The sequence below is a fragment of the Artibeus jamaicensis genome, unplaced genomic scaffold, assembly GCF_021234435.1.
Source record: "Artibeus jamaicensis isolate MK-2021 breed Jamaican fruit bat unplaced genomic scaffold, CSHL_Jam_final scaffold_916, whole genome shotgun sequence".
NCBI lineage: Eukaryota > Metazoa > Chordata > Mammalia > Chiroptera > Phyllostomidae > Artibeus > Artibeus jamaicensis.
The window spans coordinates 10330873-10353654 of NW_026522059.1; the positions used below are offsets into that span (position 1 = coordinate 10330873).

Sequence of the window (22782 nt, forward strand, 5' to 3'; positions counted from 1 at the left end):
CTGCTGGGTCAAGGAGGGGATGCTGCTGCCCAATTTTCCTCCAGAAAAGAACTAGCGTACCAGCAATGAATGAGTGCGCCAGTTTCCTTGCACGGCCAGGTTATTAACTTTTAATCAAATGAAGGTCTAGGAAAAATAGGAGATATTTCCCTGGGGGAGAAAGTGTTCCTTGTCCTGGCTTATGAGCAATAAAAGCTTAGGAGAACCTGAAGGGAGCCCAGAGGGGCCAGCAGCTCATGTGAAAGCAGCGCCCTCTGCTGGTTTCCCCGGGTTAACGTCTGCCGAGGTGGGTACCTAAGGCCTGAGAGTGGGGGCAGGTGCCTGGAGGGAGAAGGTGCCATTTCCAGACTTCTAGGCATTTAAACAGCCTCGGGGGACATTCAGTTCTGGTTCAGGTTGATTTACCGCAGGGCTTCTCAGCTTGGTAGGGGACTATTTTTATTCCCGAAGGAATACATTTTGGGGTATTCCCAATTGGGGGGCTGCTACTGGCCCCTAGTAGCTAGAGACCAGGGGCCTGCTAATCATCCGATGATGCACAGGACTGTCTCCCACAAGAAAACATCTGGCCCCTACGTCAGCAGAGCTACGGTTGAGAAACCATGTTTTAGAGAATTGCTCAGAAGGTTGCTCTTTTCAGATTCAGATAAAATATAAAACTGCTAACATATAATACCACTATTATTCCTAGTTTTTTTTTTCAGTTCTGGAAACCTGTTAGTTTGGCAGAATAAAATGGAAAATGGTTGGAACGCGAACAGCACCTTGGCCCTTTCTAGAAGGCGGAGGGGGCGTGTAACCCATAATAATGTCACAAGCACTAATAAGGGAGGGAATTCTTCTCCCGTTAATGCGACTTGGTTAAACCTGCCATAAATTCCTGCGGCTCTCCCTTGAAGGCCTCGTCTGCTAAAAATAGTGCTTTATTTGACATTTCCCCCCCGATTTCATGAGCCCCAGTGTTTTCCTAACATTTATAATTAATCGTGCTTTCCCCTGGTGGGGCAGGATTACCATCTGTAGTGCCAGTTTGCTCCTCCCTCCCCCACGCCCGAGTAAGTGCTGATTCAAACGTTGTTTCTAAGAGCGGGAAGGAAGGGGCCTTCAGGAGTAATCTTAGACCAGGGTGTGCCTGAAGGGAAAAGTCTGGCAAGAATTTCGGGGAAGTCAAACTGCGTTGCAGTTTACTTGGACATTTGCTGAGTGTTTGCTGAGTGTGAGGACAGACCTCTTGCACTGGCATAACCCAAACCCGTGAAAAAACACCCTATTATTTCATCCTGCCTTAGCCTTGCCAGCCTCTGAGGTATGTGTACGTGCCTTGAAACAATTAGTTGGCATGGACTTATTAGCTGCTCTAAAGAATGCTAAGAGTGTTGTTTTGTCAGAAGAGGAGCAACAACGAGCAAAAACAACCACAGCTTTCCCCTAAATACCAGACACTACTTTGGCCTCTTCCTTGGGAAGTATTTTTCAAACCGTGGGTCACCAATGTGTGAAGTGGGCTGTGAAATCAATTTCTGGGTCACAACCAGCATCTTAAAAAAACAGAGTAGAAAATATTAGAGGGTATTGCATATAGTAAAGGGAACCTTTGCGTTGGTGGTTTTATAAATATTACATCAAACATAACTATCTGTGTGTGTGTGTGTGTGTGTGTGTGTGAGCACACGGACGTGCATGGTGAGCAGCCTGCAAGGCGGTGGCTCCGGTTTTACAACGTGGTGAAACCTGACTTGTGCCGAAATCCCTTCCTTCTCTTCTCTGTGTTTCAATGACTCTGCCTCGTCTCCCATCCTCAGCGTCTCCTCTGTTGCTTTCTCAGGGGGCACCAGGGAGATCGGCTCCGCCCTCACCAGGATGTGCATGCGCCACAGAAGCATCGAAGCCAAGCTGAGGCAGTTTTCCAGGTGAGAAGCCCAGGGCCCCCGGAGGCCACGCGCCGTTGCTGATTCGGGTTAAGACGGGGTGGTATGCGGCCTAACTCGCCGTGAGTGGCACTGGTTTCCCGTAGTGCTTGAATCTCTGCAACCCACCTCTCATCACAGCCATCACTCTGCTCACTCACGGATCACGTATTTGTCGGGCATCTGGTCTCTGAGGACACAGCGAACAGCCAGAGGTCTAGGTCACTGCCCTCTTGGAGCCTGCAACTCCCTTGAGGGTCTGCACTGTGCTCCTGTGTGTCTCTCCCCACCCCCGGGCCCCACCCCCTGCAGGGGTCTCCTGAAGAGGAGCTGTGGCAATGGAGACTGAGGCCTGCCCCACGGTTCTGGGACTCACTGCTGAGGACAGTGGGAGCTCGGAGCCCTGCGTGCTGTCAGCCTCTCGTCTGCAGGGAGAAACAGTAGTGACTGGTGTGGGGATTTAGAGTCACCAGTGTTCGAATGAGAACGGCCATTCTTCCAAGCGGATCCGCATAGTTCAGCAGTTTGCACAGCTCCGCTTTGTGGGTAGCAAGTTGTGAGAGTGGCTGCTAACGGGAAATGCCTCTGACCCTCCTGGTGGGGCCACCTCGACAGGGGACAGGACGTAGCAGGAGGCGCCTAGGCTCCCATGCTCAGCCGGCTCTCGGCCCTTGTAAAATGGGGATAACAATTTCTGAAGGGTTTTTGTAAAAATGAATGAAATGTCCACACATTTATAGCACAAAGTGCGTGGTGTAGCAGGTGACGAACTCCAGCCACTTTCCCTCCTTCCCATACCTGAACGGTGCTCCCCAAACCACACGGTGCCTCCTCACGTCATCCTGGTCTGTTCTCAGGCCAGGCCTGTGGCACCTCACCCTGTTTCAGCGATGAAGAGACGCCGCTTCATCTGCCACTGTTTATTGAGCAGCTACTATGTGCCAGGTGCCGCCTTAGGTGTACAGAGTGGGGAACGGGACCACATCCTGCTCTCACAGAGCTTGCACACCAGACACTAAAGAAATCTCATATGAGGCCAGGCGGGGGTACGTGACACGAGACTTCGGTTGCCTGGCTCGAGTGATTCCTCCGTGTGGGGAGCCACCCCTCCACGGGTGTGCGTGGTCTGCTTGGGAGAAGGCACAAAATGAAGGGGTGTACCTGGAGATGCCTTCACCCCTGATCCAGGGGCTGGAGGTCTGGCTTCTCTTTCTCAAATCTGCCCACGATTAGTCTACGTTCATGACCTGGAATCCTGAATGTACATTAGAATCACGTGGGTCTTTTTAAAATAAAAAAATGTGGGGGCCCCACCCTCAAAGTTTCCGCGAGCTGTTGGGGGAGGCCCAGGTCGCTTCTCCACCTTTCAGAGCTCTCCAGGTGCTCCTGTCCTGTAGCCGGAGGAGGCCCCACACTGCTTGCTAATAAAAGCTTTGACTAGAATGGGAATGAGAGGCGTGGTCACTTCCATCGGTTACGCACCCTTTCTCAACAGTCCCTGAAAAGCATCCTGAAAATGAGGTGGTTGCAACATCGGGGATTTGGATGTGAGCTTGTGCTTAGTACGCCACCTTGTCTTGCTTCAGAGACCGTGATTTTGGTATGTTTTGACAACCCAGTGTAAATCTTGACAACACAACTATATCTGTTTAATTTCTCCTTTTCTTCCTCTTTTTGGTAAAAGCGCTTTGATTGACTGCCTGATAAACCCACTTCAAGAACAGATGGAAGAATGGAAGAAGGTGGCCAATCAATTGGATAAAGACCACGCAAAAGGTACGCCGTCTGAGACGTATTCAGGAGATGCTGAGGCCCGTGTCTCAGCCCCCCCCCCCCCCCCGCCTGCTCTCTGGCGTCCCCAGGGCCGGCTCTGCACCTGCCTCCCCTGCAGGCCTCTCAGTGTCGGAGGATACGGAGCAGAGAGTGGCCTGCAGCAGGGCTCGGTGCCGGTGCCTTGGTTCGGGGGCATCCGCTGTGAGCAGCTGAGTGAAGAGTGAATGCAGTGCCAGGCTTCACTGCCGGAGACTCATACTTAAGGCGTTGCGGCCCATGTTGCAAACTGTACCTTTCATGATACAAGCTAACCTTGGGTCTCCTGCCCAGAAATGACTGTGTCAGTGCCTCACGGTGCCAGGGGCTCCGGGGATGGAGTGGCCCAGACAGACACCACCCCTGTTGGTCTTCCCGGAGCCGAAAGGCGGGGGGTACTGGTGGTGTGGAAGGGGCAGGACACGTTGCTCCAGGGATTCCATGGCCTGCAGGGCCTTCTCGGGAAGGAAAGTGTCGGATGGGGGGATCTGAGGGCAGAAACCTGGAAAGAAAGGGTTGGCTAGCAGACCATTTGAAGAGCATTTAAGTGAGAGCCCTGTGGGCTTAGGGCGGGGAAGGGAATAACTGGGAGGAATCAGGTCGAGTTTGCAATCATTTGAACATGAGGGCAGCAGAGGAGAGAAGTGACAGTCACTTTAGATGTCCCCATCTGGGTGATGGCGATACCAGCCACTGAAATGGGGACATCTAGGAGTGGGTGTGGACTGATGGGACAGAGGGGTGGAGCTGTGCTGGACGTGGTGCCCTCCAAGGTCTGGCCCTGGTGTTCATGTGAAGGAGAGGCCGCTGGGTCTCTCCCCATTCCCGCCCCACCCCCACCCCACCCGGTCTCATTTCTGCTGCCGCTGTCTGAGGTCCTCTTGCCTGAACTGCAAGGTCTGGCCAGCATCTTGCCACGTGGGGCCCTCTTCAGGAGATTTAGGCCTTCGGAAAGTAGAGCACATTGAAAATATGTCCAAATACTTGAGCTGAGAAATTGTGACTTTTTCATTTTTAGTGAAATATTCCCAAATGCCGCCTTTCCTTGAAGCCGGTCTGAGTGAACACTGTTGGGAAAATCGCGGCGCCTGTCGTAGTTTGTCGTGTGGACAACACGTGTTTGTTCTGTGTCCCAGTTGTTGCTTCCTGTGACGAAAGTAAAGGCGGTTCCAAAAACATGTTCTGTGGAGCAAAAGGGTAAATGATTCAACATTCTGCTTCCTCCTAGAGTATAAAAAAGCTCGTCAGGAGATCAAAAAGAAGTCCTCGGATACGCTGAAACTGCAGAAGAAAGCAAAAAAAGGTAACTCGACGAATTCTGCGGTTAATGGCGTTACTTTGGGGAAAAGAACATGTGCTTGACTCGTCTTGGAAGCAGAAAGGGCTCGATTCAGACCCCTTACGTATGAGGGCCCTGGAGAGCAGAGAGGCGCACAAAGACTCCATCTGAGTTCAAGTTCTCAGTGCAGACTGTCTATTTATTTGAGGCCCTCGCAAAGTTGCACTTGACTTGTTTCCTCCCCCCACCTTTGTCTCCAAGATCTGACAGTTGTCATGCCTATTGTACGTTATAATGAAACCTATAAATTTCCTGGAAGCCTTGGGATGGTGCACAAAAGCCTTTATGCAAATGTTCTATTGTAATTATTACAGAAATTATGTCATTTTCTCCATCTTTCACAGCCTATAATCTCCGAAACCCTTTATTAAGTCTTGTGAGAGTGTTAGAAATGGCTTCCGCAGGAGCCAGGCATCATCGCTAATAGGGAGATTTTTCTTGCTGTTCACGAGGGTGGGCGCTCCGGAAGGAAGAGCAGACCTATGCAAGGGGCCCCCTCCCCCTCCCTGCCTGTCGTCATCCACACAGCAGCTCTGTCAGATCTGCGACCTGGCGTTGCTCTTCTGCAAGGACTGGGAGTTTAGGGGGGAGGAGCTAGCTGCGTCCACTTTACAAGCATTGGCACCATTTTACCAAGACCTAAAATGCAGGGACTCTCTTGAACTTGAGAAGGTGACCAGTTCTTGACAGCAGGTTTTTCACTTTGCTGCTTCACAACTGATAAAATGCCCTTTCTCCCATCAGGCTGCTCTGTGAGTTGAGTTTAGCATTTATTTGGGTTAGTGATCTTTTGAGATAGAAATCCCCAAAACCAATGTCCCTTTTCCTAAACAAGGAGGGTTTTTTTTTTTAACAAAATGCACTTGGCGAGATGGGATGGTTTGGTGGAAGAGAGGTGAGGGCAAAGTTTTGATATTTCTAAACAGTGTCCTCTTAGCTGTTATTTCAAGACAAAGGCAGCAAAACTGTCACCTGTGGTCAGACTTCCTGTTCATATTGGCCCCAGTGGTTGCTTTGAGATAGGTTTTCAGGGCCTCGGTGCCTCTCAAAATTACCTTCTGGCCCAGTAGGGCACCTGGGAGCAAGCGTTGGATGAGTAAAAGGGCTTGTGGCCAGGAGCACTTTATTGAGCAGGTCTGGAGGTGGGTGTCTGTAAGTCATACCTCCACCCTCTCCCGCTGAGCCTGAGGTTGCATGGGAGGGCAGGCTGCTCCAGGTCGGGAGCTGGTCTCCACCTCACCGACGGCTCAGCAGCTTTGAGAGAAGAGAGATTACGGGTTTGGCAGGGAAGATGTTTATCACTTGGAAAAGGTTTGGGAGTTTGGTGAAGAGGATGAGGTCAGGAAAAGTAGCTAGTTTCCCATTGTTCTTCTGGACCTCTCTTTTCAGGGGCCTTAAATTCTTGGCTTTAGCGATAATCCTTTTATCTGAATTCTGCATGAGGCTAGAACAGTCCTCCTCTGCCACTCAGAGTCACCGGCATCGTCCAATTAGTGAAATTGGGGCCTCCAGGGGAAGCCTGACAGGCCGATGGCAGTGCAGCACAGGAGGCAGTTTCTGGCGACTCGACTCGCCCAGCACTGGCTCAGGCTGCCTGCAGAGGATGTCAGGCTTCGCACCCAGGCGCCAGATACAAAGACTCAGGACGTGGGGGGTGCCGGGCTGTGCAGCAGGAAGAGGTGCTCTGGCCCTGAGGCTTGGGAATAACTGGCGTTGAGTTGTGAGGTGTCCCGGGGCACTTGGCCCTGAAGGCGGAGAGAACAGGAGGCTGTGATCTCCAGTGTCCGCCTTTTCCCTGCCAACCCTGGAGATCTCAGGCTCCTCGTCCTCTCCAGACCAGGCGCTGTGAAGGGGAACTGAGGTTAATACACCAAGTCAGTTGCTTGGAATGTTCTGGATGGCTTTCTGCTTATGCCAGAAAACATTTTTTAAATGTCTTTCCTCTATTTTTTTTAATCCTTTTCCCTAAAATATATAAGTGCGTTTTTTTTTTGTTGGTTTCTTTTTAACCAAGTGTTCGTATTTGTGTGTTTCCGGGGTGACTGGAACCTTCTGGAAGGAACCAGAATCAGCATTCTGAGTGCCTGTTTGAGGTGGACTGCTCTGGATGGCCCGCAAACGGGCTGGAACTGCTGCAAGCTAAGGGTCGGGAGAAATTGGGTTATTTGAGGCTTTCAATTCATTTGCTGAAGGCCTTCAGGCTCCTGGAGTGGCCATAACCTGTCTTAGGAAATAAGAAGGAGCTGGACGTGGGAAACAGATTTTCTGTTGTTCCCTGTGTTTGCCACTGTCCTGGACAAAGTCGGCAGCCTCGTTTCTCATTAACTCCCATGTTATTGTTAACTTAAATTTGAAAAATTCATTATGATGAAGCCTCTGTTTCAATCTATATTGACTAAAATTTTATCAGGGACTTTCTTTGAGAGACCTGGAGCACTTTAATACTTTAACCCTCGGGACTGACATTTAAATAGTCGAATCTATCATTTTCCACCAGAGGCTGCAAAGTTAATATTATAAACTTACTAAACAGACTCACTGAGTTCCAGACTAGCATATTATTTACTTTTATACAAAAACTTTAAATTCTTTCATTATTTTTTTCATTTCTGCCCCAGTTAAACTTACATCCTAGGTGTTTCTAGTTACTCGTCAAGTTACAGTGTTACCCTTGAAGGGGTTTCTTGGTAAAGCTTCTAAATTGACTTCTTTCGGGAATGTATTCTTCATCTCTTTTAAAAAACAAACAAACCCTACTGTGTTGCTTGAGGGTGATGATCCCTAACTAGGAAGATTTAGATGAAAAGGAGAGACTTAGCAAGTCGGAAGCCAGCCATCTTGGCTGTGCAGCTCTTGGGAGAGGTGGGTTAAATCCCCGCCTGCGCAGCTCCGTGGCTGCCGTGGACAGTGTCACCCGGGAGAGAAAGGTAAGACTGCTGCTCGAATACCAGTTTGACTTTATTATTTTCCTTTTTGTGCCAATTGTGTGTCCTGCACTTTCTCACCGCGCGTGCCCTGCCAGTGGAAGCTCTCGGTAAGTCTGCCGTGCGAATCTCTGGTGGCTGGTCACGCTGTGGTCCCTGCCGTGGGCTTTCTGTGGTTGTCCAGACCTGTGTCAGCGGCCCGAGTGTTCCCGCCAGCTCAGAACAATCAATGGTGCCTAGTGTGTGTGTTTCAATCACTTTCTTTCTTCAATCACTTTCTTTCTTCAATCACTCTCTTTCTTCAATGTTTGGGGCTTTAACGGGTTAGCATGATACTGTGAGAGCCATCATAATCCAGTATTTGACTCATGGAAAGAAGAAATACAGAGTGGTTTAAACCCTGCTTTCCCCAGGAAATAAGTATATTTATACATACAATATACCTAAGAATATGTATGTCTGTCTGTGTTTATATCACAAATAAGACCTGTACAGCTGCACTAAATGACCCCCCCCAAGATAATTCCAAAATCAGATTTGATTGTATTAAGCTTCAAAGTATTTTTAATTTTTTAAAAGAACCAGAGTTCTTTTCAAAACCAAGAATTCATTAAAAAAAATCAAAACCAAAGTATTTCTTATTTCAGCAGAGTTTGTGAAATGATTCACTTCAAAAGTATTGGATCTTCAAGTTCAGTAATCAAGATGATTCTTCTGGACTGAATGTTGAACCGCACTCTGTGGGTGATTTTGCTACTAAACCCTCAAGTTGCGCTTGGTGTCTCCTGGCTGTCCCCGTCTCGGGAGGCCTGTGAGGGCCGTGCGGCTGACCCGCCTGGGTGTGCCCAAGCGCCTGTGCGAGTTTGCACTGAGCAGCTCCCAGGGGCGTTCGAATTGGCTCCTGTCATCGACAGGGAACCTGAGCCACACAGGTGACCCCTCACAGGTGGGGCCAGGGTGGCCACTGTCATGGGGACACAGCTGTCCCCTCACAGTGACATTGGGCTAGTTAGTCGCTCCCCAACTTTGAAAGGGACGGTCCTTTCCGACCCTCGGTGTTGTGTGTTTGACGCAGCTTGAGCAGTGTTCAGTGTGTCTGTGAAGGAAGGTCACACGGCCCCTGTTTTTGCTCATCAGGGTCAAAGTCATAGCACATCCCATGCGCCATTTTGGAGTGTATTTGTCACTGGCTTTTAGTGCCTTCACGGTGTTGTGCAGCCGTCACCACCATCTGGTCTCAGAGCATTTGTGTCATCCCCAGAAGATGCCCCTGCCTTTTAAGCAGTTGCTCCCCCTTCTTTCCTGTCCCCAGCCCCATGGCCGAGGGCAGTTCCAGGCCCGACACAGGTGCACACGGCTTTTCTCTTCCCCCAGGTGCAGGACTAGGCACAGGTGAGTAGGGACCTGATCAAGGTCTTCCTGTCACATCAAACAGTTGGCTTTTAGGACTGTGTTGAAGCCCTTGAAGACTTCGTGGCTTCTAGAAGATTCTGCTGTGACAGTGTACATTTGGATTTGATTGGGGCCCTGCTGGATAGCTCATTAGCAAGTGGCTTTTCTTCAGGCGAGAGATGCCGGTGGCCAGGGCCCGGGGATGGAGAGGTGAACGGGTTCGTGAGCTGTTGAGAAGACTGAGTGAAAGGAGGAGTTGAAGGGGCCACGGGTTCTGGACCCGGCGACCGGGCGGAGGATGGTAGAAGGTTTCCTCGACTGCAGAGGATGAGTCTCCTCCGTGACGTGAGGCTTCTGGGTGTGAGACGCAGCGTGGCACCCCCCGGGTCAGCACAGGGTGGCTTCCAGCTGGCCTCCGAGCTGTCCCGCCCTGCTCTTTGCTTGGGAGAACAGCTGACTGCTCAGGGCCAACAAATCTTCGTGATGCGAAACCCCTTCCTTGAGTGACAGATTATGGGATCTGTCAAATTTCTATGCATCAAAGAGGACCTCGAACTGAATACTCATTTAAAAAAAAACCCACCGGGGCCTGTGCCCTCTCCCCTGCTGAGGCGCCCAGGGTGAGGACAACTTCAGGGATGTCATGTGGCCACTGGTGACACCTGCCGCTTACCCAGCGCTCACCATGTGTTCGGCACAGGGCTGAACGCTTCGTACGAGTGAGTTCATTTGGCCCACAACTGCCATTCGAGCTGGGGACTAGCTGTTAGTCACGTCTCACAGATGAGTGGGACGGAGGCACAGCATGTCGACGGAATAACAGGAATCGAGTTTGATCCCGCTTTTGATTTCTGGTTGTTTGGGGAATCGATTAAGAATGGCTGCAGGGTATTAGAGAGGGGACAGAGTATATGGAGGCGTGATGAGAACTGCCTGTGGGCTGGAAAAGGGAGTTTTTCACTCCAAATTCTAATCTCCAGTCGTGCCTTGCATGTCTGTTTCTGTATTTATGACCTGTGTTTCAGTATTTAAACCCCACATCCCACTGACTTCAGGTTGCCATCAATTGTAAGATGCACTGGTATTTTCTAATCCACAAAAAAAGAAAACCCTGCTGATTAAACTGTGATGACTCGCTGTTGATCGTAGGACACAACCTTGATTTGTGAGGTGTGAAAAAGTGGGCGTGTTAGAGTGACCGATGCTATCATCTCGGGGCAGGTGGGAGTCATTTTGTGAGATTCCCGCAGCTCCTCATACATCTGGCAGGGGAAAGAAAATGACTTGGGGTGTTTTTCTGGCATCCCAAACGATCTTGACCCAGCATGTCTTGGGTTTGTCCTCTGCTGGGAAGCTGTTAGCCTGAGAATGGCGCCCGTGGTCCAGGCTCAGGTGGGGGCTGCAGGGTGTGGGGCAAAAGGCCCGGAGGTTCCAGGTCACACCCACTGCCCGACTGGCCTTTGAATCGTGTTGTCATGGACGGATGCAGAACATTTAGCTCCTGCCAGCTCGCTCCCAGGGTTTGTGGTTGCCGTGAGCCCAGGGCTTGTGGAGGAGAAAGAACTACTGCCGGGCTCTGGCCACACCATCGACAGCACGGTGACCCCGAGCAAAGCCGCTTTCCCTCCCTCAGTGCCTGTCGCCCCTCTGTCCAAAGGGGCATTAATTGCTCCTTTGAGCACATACATAAATATTAAAGGAAAAAAGTGTAAATGGTGGGAAGAACTGGGATCTTCACTTCATTCCAGAAAGTTTTGTCCACTCTCCCTTACAAAACTCAATTAAAAAACCAAGCCCTTTCCTTTAAGGGAGCTACTTCAGCCGCGACACGTGCCCACGATACCCCAGCAGCATTTTCCGTAAAGAGGAGCAACTGTGGTTCCCCCGTGGGAGCAGAGGGCGCCTGCTGGCCTTCGCTCATCGGAATTCTCCAGTGTGAGGCCCGAGACTGAGGGGGAAAGTGCTCGAGGCGGAGGTGACTGCAAAAAAGGTCACGAGCAATTCTTTGCTCAGGAATTTTATCCGGAAAGCCCATTTAGGGCACCCCTCCCTGCTGTTGACTGTGTGGCCGTCCTGGAATTTGCCAGTTTTATGGTGTTGGGCCGTTGAAGGCCATCGTGGTTGCAGGCCAGTGAGCAAACACGGACGGAGCGACTCCATCAGTGCCACGTCCACTCACAGGTCCCTGCGCACCCGGGTCCACGCAGGGGTGCCAGGTGAGAAGGTTCGGTGCCGGGTGAGAAGGTTCGGTGCTGGGCAGAAACGTGCGCGGGGCTTCTCATTGGTAGGGGAGACTGACGTCACTCAGCAGAAAAATAAAGACGAAATTAGTACCGGGAGTGTCATGGAGGATGCGTATAGGGAGCTTCTAGCTCAAATGGCAGAATCCTGATCTAGTGAGAGAGTTCGAGGAGGGCTTAGCTGAAGGTTGGAGACCTGCAGGAGCAACAGACCGTGCAGGGGGGAGGAGGGAGAGCAACTTGAAGGCGGGGCTCGCAGGGTGGGGAGGAGAAGGAGGGGTCCAACAGCTTGAGGCTGTGCGTAGACTGGCGGACCCTTGCAAGCCTTGCGGGGAAGGCCGTGTGAAGGGCATTGGACTTTTCTGGAAAGAAAGGGAGCTATTGACAAGCAGTGATAACCCTTGCATGTTGACAGCGATTCGGGGCTGCTGATCTAAATGCAATCAGCTGACATATTAGGGGCCCTTGCAGCCATCCAGGTGAGAGAGCAGGATGGCCCAGTGAGAGTGGCGACAGCAGAGGGGAGATGGGAGGACAGTAGAGTCACGTGGGAGCTGGAGAGCCGGGGACGTGTGTGGGGGTGTTGGTGACGGCTGTCTTCACGACGTCGCGCACAGGAGGGACGTGAACAGGCACCTGTGTGGCACAACTCTGTATTCTTCGGCCTGGAGAGAGTAGTGCGTCTTAAAGCCAGTGTGTCCAACGGGGCCGTGGAATGATTTCCTCCACGGTTTTTAAAATAAATATGATTATATGTTGTGTTCGTGAATTTAATAAGCATTGTGCTTTTTGGTTATGATTATCCTGAGTGGAAATGTACTCCCTATAACTGTAATTATAGCAGTCTTTACAGATTATACTTGTTTTAGAATACCACAATTTGAAAAGCCCTTTAATTATGACACAATATAAATTTAAGATAAGTTTGCTATAATTACAGAATAATTTAAATTTATGTTTACGAGATTAGACTGCACTCGGTTCTGGTCACTTTGCGTTTCTATGCAAGTATATTTTTGAAAGTCAGTGTTATTAATTACACATAGGCATGCGCCTGGTAACTTGCGACAGGAAGTAAAATACACATTTTTCCAGCTTCTTGTAGTTAGAGCCTGACAGTGAGAGAAATCACCGCTGTAATCAGAGCGCACCCAGGCTGTTCTTGTCAGGCGTTGTGCACCACTCCCCCCTCCCCCCCGGCTCCCCTCCGCCCTCCCCCACTGAAGCTCAGTGTGTCATACTGGTCCGCAGCCCGCCACCGTAGGTGAGAACGTCACCGACGAGGCTGGGAGACCCACAGAGGGCCCGAGCTGGGCCACACTGCTCTGCCGGTTGCACAAGAGCAGGGCCTGTGTCATGTCCACACTTGGTGTATGTGGCGTCAGGTGCACAAGCCTCACAATACCAGGTGGTGACGACCCAGGCTTTCCTCCTGGCGCTGTGTCTGTGGGACAGGGTGTGTCCTCAAGAGGGAGCCCAAGTCCCCCCAGCAAGGCCCTGGAGAGAGTGGAGAATGCTTGTCTAGGCTTCCTGTCCACTACAAACGAGTGAAACCTGTGATTTGGTGGCCAGGTCGTGTGTGGGTGGCTCCCCGCCTCCTGGTGGGAGAAACTGAAGCAATGGCAGAGATGCTGCGGGAACTGGTGGGGTTACCCTGTGAGGTAGATGGTGATAAGTGGAGGGATGGGTGAGTGGGTGACCTTGAATGTATGTGGGAACGTCTCAACCCGCAGATTCTTACTCGATGGCAGTGTGGGATAGGGATTCAGTACTGCACGTGGTTGCACCCGCCCTGCGTGGGTGCTGCCGTGATGCGTGAGAGACACACACACACACACACACACACACACACACACACACACACACACACACACACACACACACACACACCCCCCCCCCCCCCCACCACCACCATGTTTGCTGCACTTGACGGGCCAGCGAAGGCACTTCCAGGGGTGGCTTCTGATGGCATGGGAGTCTCCCTTTGTGTGCCCCCTCGGAGCCTAACCACTGCCTCACAAATGACTTAAAATCCAATGACCTCTTCTGTTGGGACATTCTCGAAGCTCCAAATTCAGATTTCTCGTCTACTTACGAGAGAAGATGCAGGCTATTTTCCTCCTCTCAAGGCAGGTTTCCCCAACCCTTTTGTTTTTTCAAACCCAGTGATGCATTGCATTTAAGGTGCTCTGTGTCATTCGTCAGAGGGGCGCATGGTGACTGGTCAGAAGCCTCCCAGGAGGGTAGTGACATCCATTCCTGGACTGGAGGCAGTGGGCCGAGGGCACTGAGTCCAGCAACAGAGGGATCGGGCTGCCTGGGCTACCGGCTCACTCTGTGTTCCCTGAACGACCTTCTCTAGGCCCCGCCTCCACGGAAATACCAGCAGGCGCACTTGGATAACCCCGAAGGCCACCTCCATCGCCGACATTCTGTGTTGAAAACGATCGAGTGTTTGTGCAGCGTTGTTTGTTCAGCACTTGTACGCACGCATGGCGTTGTGCTGAGGGCTGGGGAGTCTGAGAGCCTGCCCCGAGGAGCTTTCTCTTTTTCTTTTTTATTGACTTTGTGGGGGAGACATTGGTTGATAAAAGTATATAGGTTTCAGGCGTAGAGTTCTATTACATCGTCTGTATGTTATACGATGTGCTCACCAGCCCTGGTGAAATCTCCTTCCATCACCATGAGAAAGTCAGAAATCCTTTCTCTGGTTTGGACGACAGGGGAAGCCCCTGCTTGGGGCCTGCCCAGTGTGGAAGTGCAAGAGCTGGTCCCCCCCCCCCCCCCCGGGGGGTCACCCTCTTGTTCCCACTACAGGTCAGATCACAGTGGCCTCTCCCCCCCCCCCCCCGACATAGGGCCTGTTTGTCTACAGTTGTCGTCTAGAGCTGCAAGCTTTTCCCCTAAAGGTTCAGATTGTAAAGTCTTTGTCACAGAGCCCCCACCCTGCAGTTGTAGCAAGTGTGGGCGTGGTCAGTATGTAAATTATGGGGCGTGGCCATGCTCTGATAAAACTTGATCTTAAAGACAGTTTGCCAACCAATCTCTGGAACTGTTTCAAAGGTTAGCACCCCGTGTTGCCTCCCTGCTGGGAATCTTGGACCTGGCTGCACAGGGGCCCCGCTCAGCAGTGACACCCCCTTCAGTTTTTCACCAGGTCTTTTTATTACTGGGCTTGTTAGACTGGGAGAGTGTTCAGGACTCTCCACTGGGGAGTTCGGCTGACGGCCAGGAAGTCCCAGGGGCCCCCGGAGCCAGGAGAGCTGGTGCCTGCCACCCTGGCCTTCAGGGACAGGCTCTTCTGTGCAGACAGAGGCTCTTTGATTGAGGCGGACCCAGCAAAGCCAGCTTGTGCCCAATTTTGGAAACATCCACAGGCCCTCACCTGTTTATCCCTTAGCCTCTTCAGAATGTTCCAAGAGGAGAGAATATTGTCTGGTGCCATGTCCTGGGGTCTTGTTGGCAGAAGGTGCTGTGGGGTCCCCTGGGGAATCTGCTGTGCCAGGAATTAGCCAGTGCGCCCTTGCAGCATTGCAAATTGGGAATGGCTAGTCCTAGAAAAATAGCCACCTTACATCCTTTCTGGGTATTACCAAATCGCTTTTCTATGTCCTGGAAATGGATGGTTTCCCCTCCAGCACCCGGGGGGAGAGGGGCCACAGTCCTAGGAGATGATATCTCAGCAAGCCACACTTGGGGCTTTGTTCTGTTTGCAGGGAGAGGTGACATCCAGCCTCAGTTGGACAGCGCTCTCCAAGATGTCAATGATAAATATCTCTTGTTGGAAGAAACAGAAAAGCAGGCAGTCCGGAAGGCTTTGATTGAAGAACGCGGCCGGTTCTGCACCTTCATCTCTATGCTGCGCCCCGTGATCGTAAGTTAGTGGGAAGTTCCAGAAGGGCTCAGTGTCAGCTGGGAGGAGATCCCCCTTCTCCACCCATCATCGCGTCATTGGGAATCTGCTGTGTGCAGGGAACCCCAGCAAAGTGCCGGAGTGTGAGCTGGCCCCCGATCAGAGAACTTCCCAGGGATCATCTTGCCTACGCCCAGGGCCCCGGTGTGGCACTGACGGGAAAGTGTTCCTACGTTATCACCGTCTGTTAAGTTTGTAGTAGAAACAGGAAAGGAGAGGACATGGGACCTCTGTTGAACACACATGTGCTGTCACAGAGATCTGTAAGCTCTGCTAGACCAAAATACCTATGACTGTCACCGTTGAAGCTGAGTGACTTTACAGAAGACCCTCCCCCCATGGAGGGGGCCGGGCTGCAGGGCCTGTGAGGGAAGACACAGGCAGACACCCCCTGCCCCCTGCAGCTGGTCTGCCAGCCCCAGACACTGTGAGGGAGGCCCATGGGCTCACTTTGGCTCTGGTTCACCGCTGTCTGCTGCATGCAGGCCACTCCAGTGATGGCGGAGCTCCCCTTCCTTCCCAGCTCTCAAACAAAGGGCTGGTAGTGCCTTCAGCAGAGATGTGCCAGTCCCAGGGGGACCCTCTTCAGAAAAGTCCGAGAGGCTAGGCAGGGGCTGTAATAAAAATGGAGGGACCAGGACAGTGAAGTGGGTCGCTCATGATGACAACATGCTGTGAATTGCTGTCCCTCAGGAAGAGGAAATCTCAATGCTGGGGGAAATAACTCACCTTCAGACCATCTCGGAAGACCTGAAAAGCCTGACCATGGACCCTCACAAACTGCCCTCTTCAAGTGAACAGGTAGGAGGGTTGGTTGGCACTCAGGGGAGCAGACCAAAGAAGTTCAAGGTCATGAGGGTCCCCTGAGGCATTATCCTGTTGTGGTGATCATCACTAGCCATTGCAGAGCTGCTGCTGAACCTAGACTGTCTCAGCTACTCTTCATGGAGAGCACTGGGTAAAGTCACTGAACCAGGTTCGCCTACCTAATTAGTGGTGGAGCTGAGGTGTGAACCAGGCAGTCAGTTCCAGAGCCTGTGCTCATAACCACTGTGGTCACCTGCCCTCCAGAAATGCACTCTCATGGGAATGCCACCCTGGTGTGTCTCGGTTGTCGTGGCAAACCATTCCAATTAAGTAACGCACGAGGTGCTCCCTTATCAAACAGGTGGCATTTTCTGTGCTTATTATTTGCTTCCTGTGACATGAATGTTGTATCAAGTGGGAAGAGACATATCAGGGGGAAGAGCTGATGAATCGCAGGTTGGCTTTGCCCTTTGCGTAAAATTCTTATCGCCCCCTCGGCGAGCCAGCTCAGAAGACAAGTTGGAGAGCTTGTATTTTCCACTCTGTGAAATCACTCTTACGAGCCCACAGCATGCAGGCATTCACTCAGTAAGTAGACATTTATCGAGCACCTACTATGTGCACAAAAGGTAGACCTTACACTCAAGTAGTTCTTTTCAAGCGAGGGAGACGGATGTAGAAATAACTGTGAAACAATCGGTTTGGCCTTGATTCTGTCAGGTTGTACAGTATCAGACCTGTCAAACAGGGCACAAGTGACCGCTGACAATCAAATGGCTAAAATGCAAGATCAGTGTCCTGAAACCATTACTGTCTTTGTGGTGCCATCAGACAAAAACCCTGTGGACTCTAGCCGTGGGTGTAAATGACTCTCGTAAACTGTTTATCTGTCACCGTGAATCTCCCTCTCTCTCTTCATGCCCCTCACCTCCCAATTAAGTCTAGTTTTACTTGTCTCAGAGAAAGAATTATGACATTAATGGATTAGTAGTGTGGTTCTTTAACTAAAAAACAAAAAGCAAAAAACCCTAACAACATTTTTTCTTTAATCTGTATCCATGGTAATGGCAGAATTTTGATGTTACAGGTTTTAAGATCTGACAGATAATGTTTCCTTTCTCAGCACCTCACTTACCTTCCTGGCTCTGTCCCCTCAGGTGATTTTGGACTTGAAAGGCTCTGATTACAGTTGGTCGTACCAGACGCCACCTTCTTCCCCCAGCACCACCATGTCCCGCAAGTCAAGTGTCTGCAGGTAAGCGAAGGGCACTTCTCACACTTCCGGGAGCCGCACAGCGGCCTTGGACTCTTAGAAATGCTCACTTTCAACAGGAAGCGATGATGTCGTCGGCTGAAAGAACTCCACGTGATTTTGGTCTCACTTTTTAGTCTCTGGGTTTGTCTTGGATCAGGAGGAAAACCCCGTTCGGCCCTACATGAGTGGACGCAGCTTCCTGTCTTTCAGTTGTATGTCGTAGAGATTTTCCCACGTTGTGAATTTGAGTTTGATTTCTTTATTCTTGTATAGGCGGATCTCACTGTTATCAGAACAACCAGAGGAAGTTGTGGTGGCTTGTGCCCTCAGTTTCCCCAAGTTTTGAGTGTAGGGTTTCTGCAGGATTCCAAAGTAAATGGAATCTTGCCCCGTTACTCACTAGCCCCCACTACCACTGTTTGTAACTAGTACTGCTGTGGACAGACAGACAGAACCAACTGGAATAGTTCCACCACCTGCAAACCTGTCTTTTAGCAGTTTTCTGTTCGAAAACCGTTCTTGGCTTGCTGATCACAAAGTCTGTTCTCTTCTTGAAGGATGGAAGCTCAATCATGCCTCCCTTGCCTTTCTTGGTACATTCCACCTGCTCTTCTTCTTTGCTGTTTCAAAACCAAGTGAATTCCACTTCCTGTGCATTAGCATTGAGAGGAGGGAGCGGGCAGGATCTGCCCAATCTCTGTGTGGTTATGTCTGTACACACCGGTGTGTTTTGTTTCGTATCTGAGCTTGCGTAATAGACACTGAGCAGGAAGTTCAGGCTTCAGCAGATGCTGCCTCCTGCTGTTCTGCAACCTGAAGGTATTGGTTGGTTTCACGTCATCTTTTGTGTCTGTGCGTGTTCTGGGTGACAAATCTACAGTTTCTGTTTGCTGCTTGATAATTAACAAAACTGTGTCTCGCCTGTAACAAAGCAGAGCTGCATCAGGATCCTTCCCTCCTTACAGTTTTAGTTTCCATCAGAAGTCACAGTGCGCTCACAGCAGCTGGGAGCGGCTGGCGGGGAGTGCGTGGCTTTCTGGTCAGCCCCCAGGCGCTCTCGTCTGACCGAGTGGAGAGGAGAGCAGGAATCACGATAATTTTCCCCGGCAGCGGTGATTTCCGCCAGTATACACCATCCCAGTGCAGACAGGCACAGAGTCCTTGACCACCTCCTCAGCCGTCAGAGTTTGCGGAACTCGACGGGACTCTCGGGTAGGAGCAGAAGCCACAGACTTTGGAATCCCAGGCGGGTTGTACCTTTCATCCCGTCAGATGCTTCTAGAGCTGCCCTGCGAATGGCGGCTCTGCTGGTTGGGACCAGGACTGTGTTCGGTTTTCTGGTTTTCGTGATCTGAGTTACTGTACAGACTGCGGAGCATGTTTCTTATGACTAGAAAAGGGATGTGGACAGGACACCCAGAGGGTGTGTGTGATTTTTCAACATCCTGTTTACTGTTTATTCTCGGAAGCTAACAGCTTTGCAGGGATTGCCTTTAATCACTGAGAACTGCCTGCGTCTTGCCCAGGGGCACTGTTAACGCCAGGCCCGAGGGTATTTTGACAGAGAAACACCTATGATCAGGGTAAGCCATTCATTAAAGCGTCAGCCTTGTTGATAAAATGCTGACACAGGCATGCCGAGTTGATTTGCTGCTGCTCTTTTCCGGTGGCCTTGAACCAGGCCTACCTAGGATGAAATCCTCTTGAGGTGTCCGTTGGTGCCTGCGCTGCAAAGCGATGTTGGGCTGGGTGACCGTGGCCTCCTGGACCCAGCAGGTCCAACCAGCCCAAAAGCAGCACATCCCGTCCAGGTCACACCGATGCCTTTATGGGTTTTGCTGCAGGGCCCTGGTTTCTGCCCGCAGACGGCAGACAAGATCAGCCCCGTCTCTTCTCGTGCCACAGACGTCAGGTCCCCTAGCTTTGGTGGTCAGCAGCATGGCAGAATTGGGCAGGATGTGATTTTTCAGAATCACAGGCCTCCGTGCTAAAGATGCCTCATCACGTGGGCAGAGAGCTGAGTCCTGGTGGCTGGTTTTTCACCCTTGGATCATGTGGAGGAAAAACAACAACTTTTGTTTACTAGCTTAATGATCTGGCGTTTTGGAAACACACCTCACGACCTGCACTGCTTCTCTGAGGCCGAGAGCTGATTCCATTATATTGTTGTCCCTTCTCTGCCCCTTGTTTCCTGTCCCCTCCTCCCTCTTACCACCGCCCCGCCCCCTCTGCTCGCCCCCACAGCAGCCTGAACAGCGTGAACAGCAGCGACTCGCGGTCCAGCGGCTCCCACTCCCACTCCCCCAGCTCGCACTACCGCTGCCGCAGCTCCAACCTGGCCCAGCAGGCGCCCGTGCGGCTGTCCAGCGTGTCCTCCCACGACTCCGGCTTCATATCCCAGGACGCCTTCCAGTCCAAGTCGCCGTCCCCCATGCCACCAGAGGCCCCCAACCAGGTAAGGGTGCCCTTAGCCTGGGAGCAGCCGTCTTGCCTGGTGCCTGGACACCAGCAATGGCTGGATCCATGGGAGGATCTTGGCTCAACAAGAGAAAAGTCTGGTTTCCTTTCTTGTCTTTTGATGTGTTCCCCCCCCCCCCGCCCCCCAGAGGGAGAAACGCTGTCAGTCAGGCTTGCAGGCTGAGTCACCATGTGGGTTTGGGGAGTCCTCACATGTGAGTAGATAGACTCAAAGAGGTTTGGCTACTCTCTGGCATCCCAGGAAGTGCCTGGCTCAGCATGATGGTGTAGTTAATGGGCGTTTGCACAATGGGACCACCTCTTCCCCATCTCTGGTTCTCTCTGAGATTCCGTCACGGGACATTGCCTCCGGATCCTTCTTTGCAGTCTTGGGTTCCCCCTGTCAGTTTATGTTGAGGATGAGAATGAATCATCACAGCTTATTCTGTTGGCACTTTGCTCCTGGGGGGAGGGGAGGTGTTAAATCTCTTCAGCCACAGTGGATTGCGGGGGTGGGGCTAGGCCTAGCCCCGCCCAGCCCAGCTGGCCGTACACTTGGAACAGAGGGTGGGAGCCAGGCAGCACCTGAGGCACCTGCCCCGCTCCTCTCTCTGCCCTGGCTCCCCCAGTGCCGGCGTCGGCCTTGCCTTTAGTAAGCTCAACAGCACAGATGCTGGGAAACGCCAAGTCCAGGGTGCCCCGTGGTGCCATCTGCCAGGCGTGGTGGCTTTGAGCCCATCCTGTACATTGTGAGACTGAACCATACCCAGCCTTTGGTCCAAGATCCTGTGGACAGAAAGTCACAGCTTGTCTCGTGTATCCAAGTGTCCAGTTTGCCCGACAGTCACTGAGCCCCTCTGGTGCAGCAGGCGCTGGCCCAGGCCCTCCCACTCGTGTTCTCCGTGTCACTCTCCCCGCAGCCACCCCGTCCCGCCGTCCCTGCTGTGTTGTGGAGGTGGGGGCTGGGAGATGCCAGTGGGCTGCCCGCGCTGCACAGCTGTGTGGCCCTGGAAGGAGGTTTCTGACACCTGGTGCGGAAGCCTTTCTGCTGCACCTCAGCTGCAAGGCGGGCCTGGGAGAGAGTTAGGGGCAGCACTTTGCATTGAGCAAGCAGCTGAGGTGTTGCGGGAACCCAGGCTGTCGGAGAACCAGAGCTCTTGGTGCCCCGCCCACTCCCTCTGGCATTTCTTCAGCTGTCCCCAGAGACCATGGCCTCTGCCCGTCTAGGTCTCTGGGGACCTCGGCCTGGGCCAAGGTCTGCGGCTTTAAGTTCTAATGTGCTTGCCCAGTGGGGTGCTTCGGCTTGGTCTCCGAAGGTGTCCCCACCCCCTTCTCACACCCATCCCACCAGGTGCGGCGCTGAACCACACCTGTGTGTCTCCTGAGCAGAGTGTGAATGATGGGATGGGAAGCAGGATTCTGCAATTCCTCAAAGGCCATTCTAATGTGTAGCATAATGCTGTGTGTTTTTTAATCAACTGACAAATTAACCCAGTCTTGTGCACTGACAACCATTTCTAAAAAGAAAGGGGCTGAGTGCTTCTGCTTCCTTGTCGAAGCCTGTGTGTGCGTGGGTCAGGCCGAAGCGGGCATTTCTGCCTACAGCAACGCTGTAGGAAGCGGAAGGTGGTGGCTGGGGTTTACTTACTCTCAGAGCCGGCGCCCAGATATGCCTGGCCAGCAACTTCAGATTCTTAGCTCAGGGTGCTGCGAAATTTAATAGGAAAATATGATTTTTTAAAAGCACTGCTGCTGCTTATAATTAGAAAGCAGAGAGGAAATTTAGGGAAATTGTACAGATTTAGGCCAGAGGAGGCAGTCTCCTGACAGCTGCCATGCCGTCTTTATCGAGGGTGGCACAAAGGGGACACCAGCAGGTTGTGCCTTCCCCTGAGTGTGCCCAGGAGTGGGCCCTGCTCCTGGTGACGGTGTTTTCCTGGAGCTGCTGACTCTACCAAAGCAAGGGGTGCTTTAGAAAGAGTGAGCACAAATCAGCAGAAACACGGCCCTGCAGCCCTGGGCTGGTTTGCCGGTCCTTTTCTCAAGTTGAACATAGTTGGGTCAGAGGAACCAAGATAAACAGTCCTGGGAAATTAGAGTGATGACTTAACTTTCTGTACATTTGGTGAAGTGCTGTGTACAGACACACACACACACACACACAATCTCATTTTAGCTTCATCGTTACATATTATTGATCTCCATTCTAAAGAGGAAAATCGAGGTTTGGGGATACCAAGCCCATAGTTCCTTGACAGACAAGTGGCAGAAACAGGACTTAAATCCAAACCTTAAGACTCCAACCCTGGACTGCTAACCAGACCCTGAGCCCTGTGAGCAGCCGGGGCATCCACAGTGCAGCTTCAGCCCCGCAGGGCTGCTGGCCTTGTGCGGGGCGTCTTCTGGGTCCCTTGCCCTTGCAGGATGAGGAAGCTCTCGCTCTGTCCCTCTGCAGGAACCTCTCTTCCTTTGGCGGCTGGACGGTGAGGGAAACACGAGCCCTGCCTCCTAGACAGTGAATAGAGGAATACTCCTGGGGAAGTTACAGACCCCAGGGGGCTGGGCTTCTGTGAGTGACTGGGATGAGCCAGAGGTAGTGGAAAGAAACAAAGCAAATACCTGGGCGGGCCCAGTGCTCCAGGGGGCCCAGTTCACACGGAAAACATGGCTGTTGCCACTCATCCCTTCAGTGATTTGGAGCACCCGCTGTAGGCCAGTACAGGACTAGATGCTCACAAA

General features: G+C 51.9%; 1 protein-coding gene across 13 annotated transcripts in view; it reads left to right on the forward strand.

Annotated features, from left to right (window-relative positions):
• MTSS1 (MTSS I-BAR domain containing 1) overlaps positions 1–22782 on the forward strand; it is a 137800-nt gene that overhangs the window by 107440 nt on the left and 7578 nt on the right. For 8 of the 13 annotated variants that reach the window (XM_037166422.2, XM_037166416.2, XM_037166414.2 and 5 more), the window contains 8 exons: positions 1826–1910; positions 3592–3683; positions 4945–5019; positions 8078–8089; positions 15328–15485; positions 16218–16325; positions 17489–17586; positions 19831–20041. In XM_037166422.2, coding sequence (XP_037022317.2) covers positions 1826–1910; positions 3592–3683; positions 4945–5019; positions 8078–8089; positions 15328–15485; positions 16218–16325; positions 17489–17586; positions 19831–20041 — 839 coding nt within the window. The remainder of the gene's footprint in view (positions 1–1825; positions 1911–3591; positions 3684–4944; positions 5020–8077; positions 8090–15327; positions 15486–16217; positions 16326–17488; positions 17587–19830; positions 20042–22782) is intronic. The other 5 variants (XM_037166423.2, XM_037166415.2, XM_037166419.2 and 2 more) reach the window with 1 other exon arrangement.